The sequence below is a fragment of the Nicotiana tabacum genome, chromosome 10 (assembly GCF_000715075.1).
Source record: "Nicotiana tabacum cultivar K326 chromosome 10, ASM71507v2, whole genome shotgun sequence".
Classification (NCBI taxonomy): domain Eukaryota; kingdom Viridiplantae; phylum Streptophyta; class Magnoliopsida; order Solanales; family Solanaceae; genus Nicotiana; species Nicotiana tabacum.
The window spans coordinates 17,413,735-17,415,177 of record NC_134089.1 but is presented as its reverse complement, the minus strand read 5'-3'; the positions used below and the strand labels follow the sequence as shown (position 1 = coordinate 17,415,177).

Below are 1,443 nucleotides of genomic sequence, written 5' to 3'. Positions count from 1 at the left end.
TAGGGAAGGGATGTGTATAGTTTCAAATAGAAGCATCTTCAATGCCACAAAAGTTGTGTACCCAGAAGTACCACATTGAATTTGCATGTTTCACTTGTGGCAGAATGTAAAGCGCACATTCAAGAAACATCACAAACAATTGAAGGATATTTTTTTTGCTTTGGCTAGAGCTTACACGATAGAGAAGTTTGAGTACCATATGACAGAGATGTACAAAATTGATCAAAGGGTGCAGCCTTACTTGTTCGAAATTGGCTATGAAAGGTGGTCTAGGGCATATTCCAAAATAAAAAGGTCGATGGTAATGACTTCCAATATTGCAGAGTCAATTAATGCAGCAAACAAGGATGCTAGAGAGTTATCAGTAATGCGATTGCTGGAGTACATGACAAATTTGCTACAACAGTGGAACAACAAAAACAGAAAAAGTGCAATGGAGACATCTACAGAGCTTGGCAAAAAGTACGACAAACTCCTTCGGGAAAATCTATTTCATCAGAGCAAATGACGGTAAAATGAATCAAATATAATGATGCTTGGCACTGCTGACTTTCATTTTACTGCTTGTATAAGGATGTATAACTCTGTATAATAATGTATAATGTTCTTTATCTTTTTTAAAAAAAAAACTTTTGCAGGTGAGGCCTGCTACGGAGCAGTTATATATTTTATTTGAAGGGGTAAGGCGAAACATAGTGTGCCTTGAAGAGGGAACATGCAGTTGCGGAAAATTACAAATAGATGAACTTTCATGTCCGCATGCTTGGGCGGTTTTGAAGAACCAGCAGCTGAAACCTGGCCAGTATTACTCTTTTTACTACAAGAAGCATAAACTCCTTAGAACTTATGAATTTCTAGTGAATCTGATGTCAGATGAGAGTTTATGGGTAATCCCAACAGAGGTGATGGAAGATGTGGTCCTACCACCTAAAGGGAGAAGGAATACAGGAAGGCCAAGAAAGGAAAGACTCAAACCTGCTTCAGAAAAAGAGTCTAAGAGGGCGTTTTCATGTTTTGTGTGTGGATAAGGTGGTCACAATAGAAAAACATGTAGGAATCGACCAAAATAAATAGTTGGAAACATAACACTTCCTATTACATTTGTTGTCATGTTGAGTAGTTAAGTTTCACAAACAATAGAGTTACAAATGTTGAGTAGTTAAGTTTCACAAGCAATTGAGATGTTTCATTATACATGTTTTGATTATCCAATAATAGTGTCTTGTTGTTTTTAATGGTACTAAATATATTGATAGATTGTAGAAATACAAAATAGAACTGCTAACAATCAATGGTATTATATGTATACAGATGTATAAATGAGAGTATAAGTTTATATAAATTTGTATAACTATGTATATTATTGTATACATATGTATAAACCCTGCTACACTAACAAAACTGCAACCATAATGAAAATACATACTTTGTTGAAGGACAAAA

At 34.9% G+C, this 1,443-nt stretch overlaps 1 protein-coding gene across 1 annotated transcript; it reads left to right on the top strand.

The window, feature by feature from the left end:
• The first annotated feature begins 504 nt into the window (after nt 1-504).
• LOC142165015 (uncharacterized) lies at nt 505-1,028 on the top strand. The gene is made up of 2 exons (XM_075223665.1): nt 505-510; nt 639-1,028. Exons 1-2 carry the CDS (start codon nt 505-507, stop codon nt 1,026-1,028), a joined length of 396 nt encoding a protein of 131 aa, XP_075079766.1.
• The last annotated feature ends 415 nt before the right edge of the window (nt 1,029-1,443 follow it).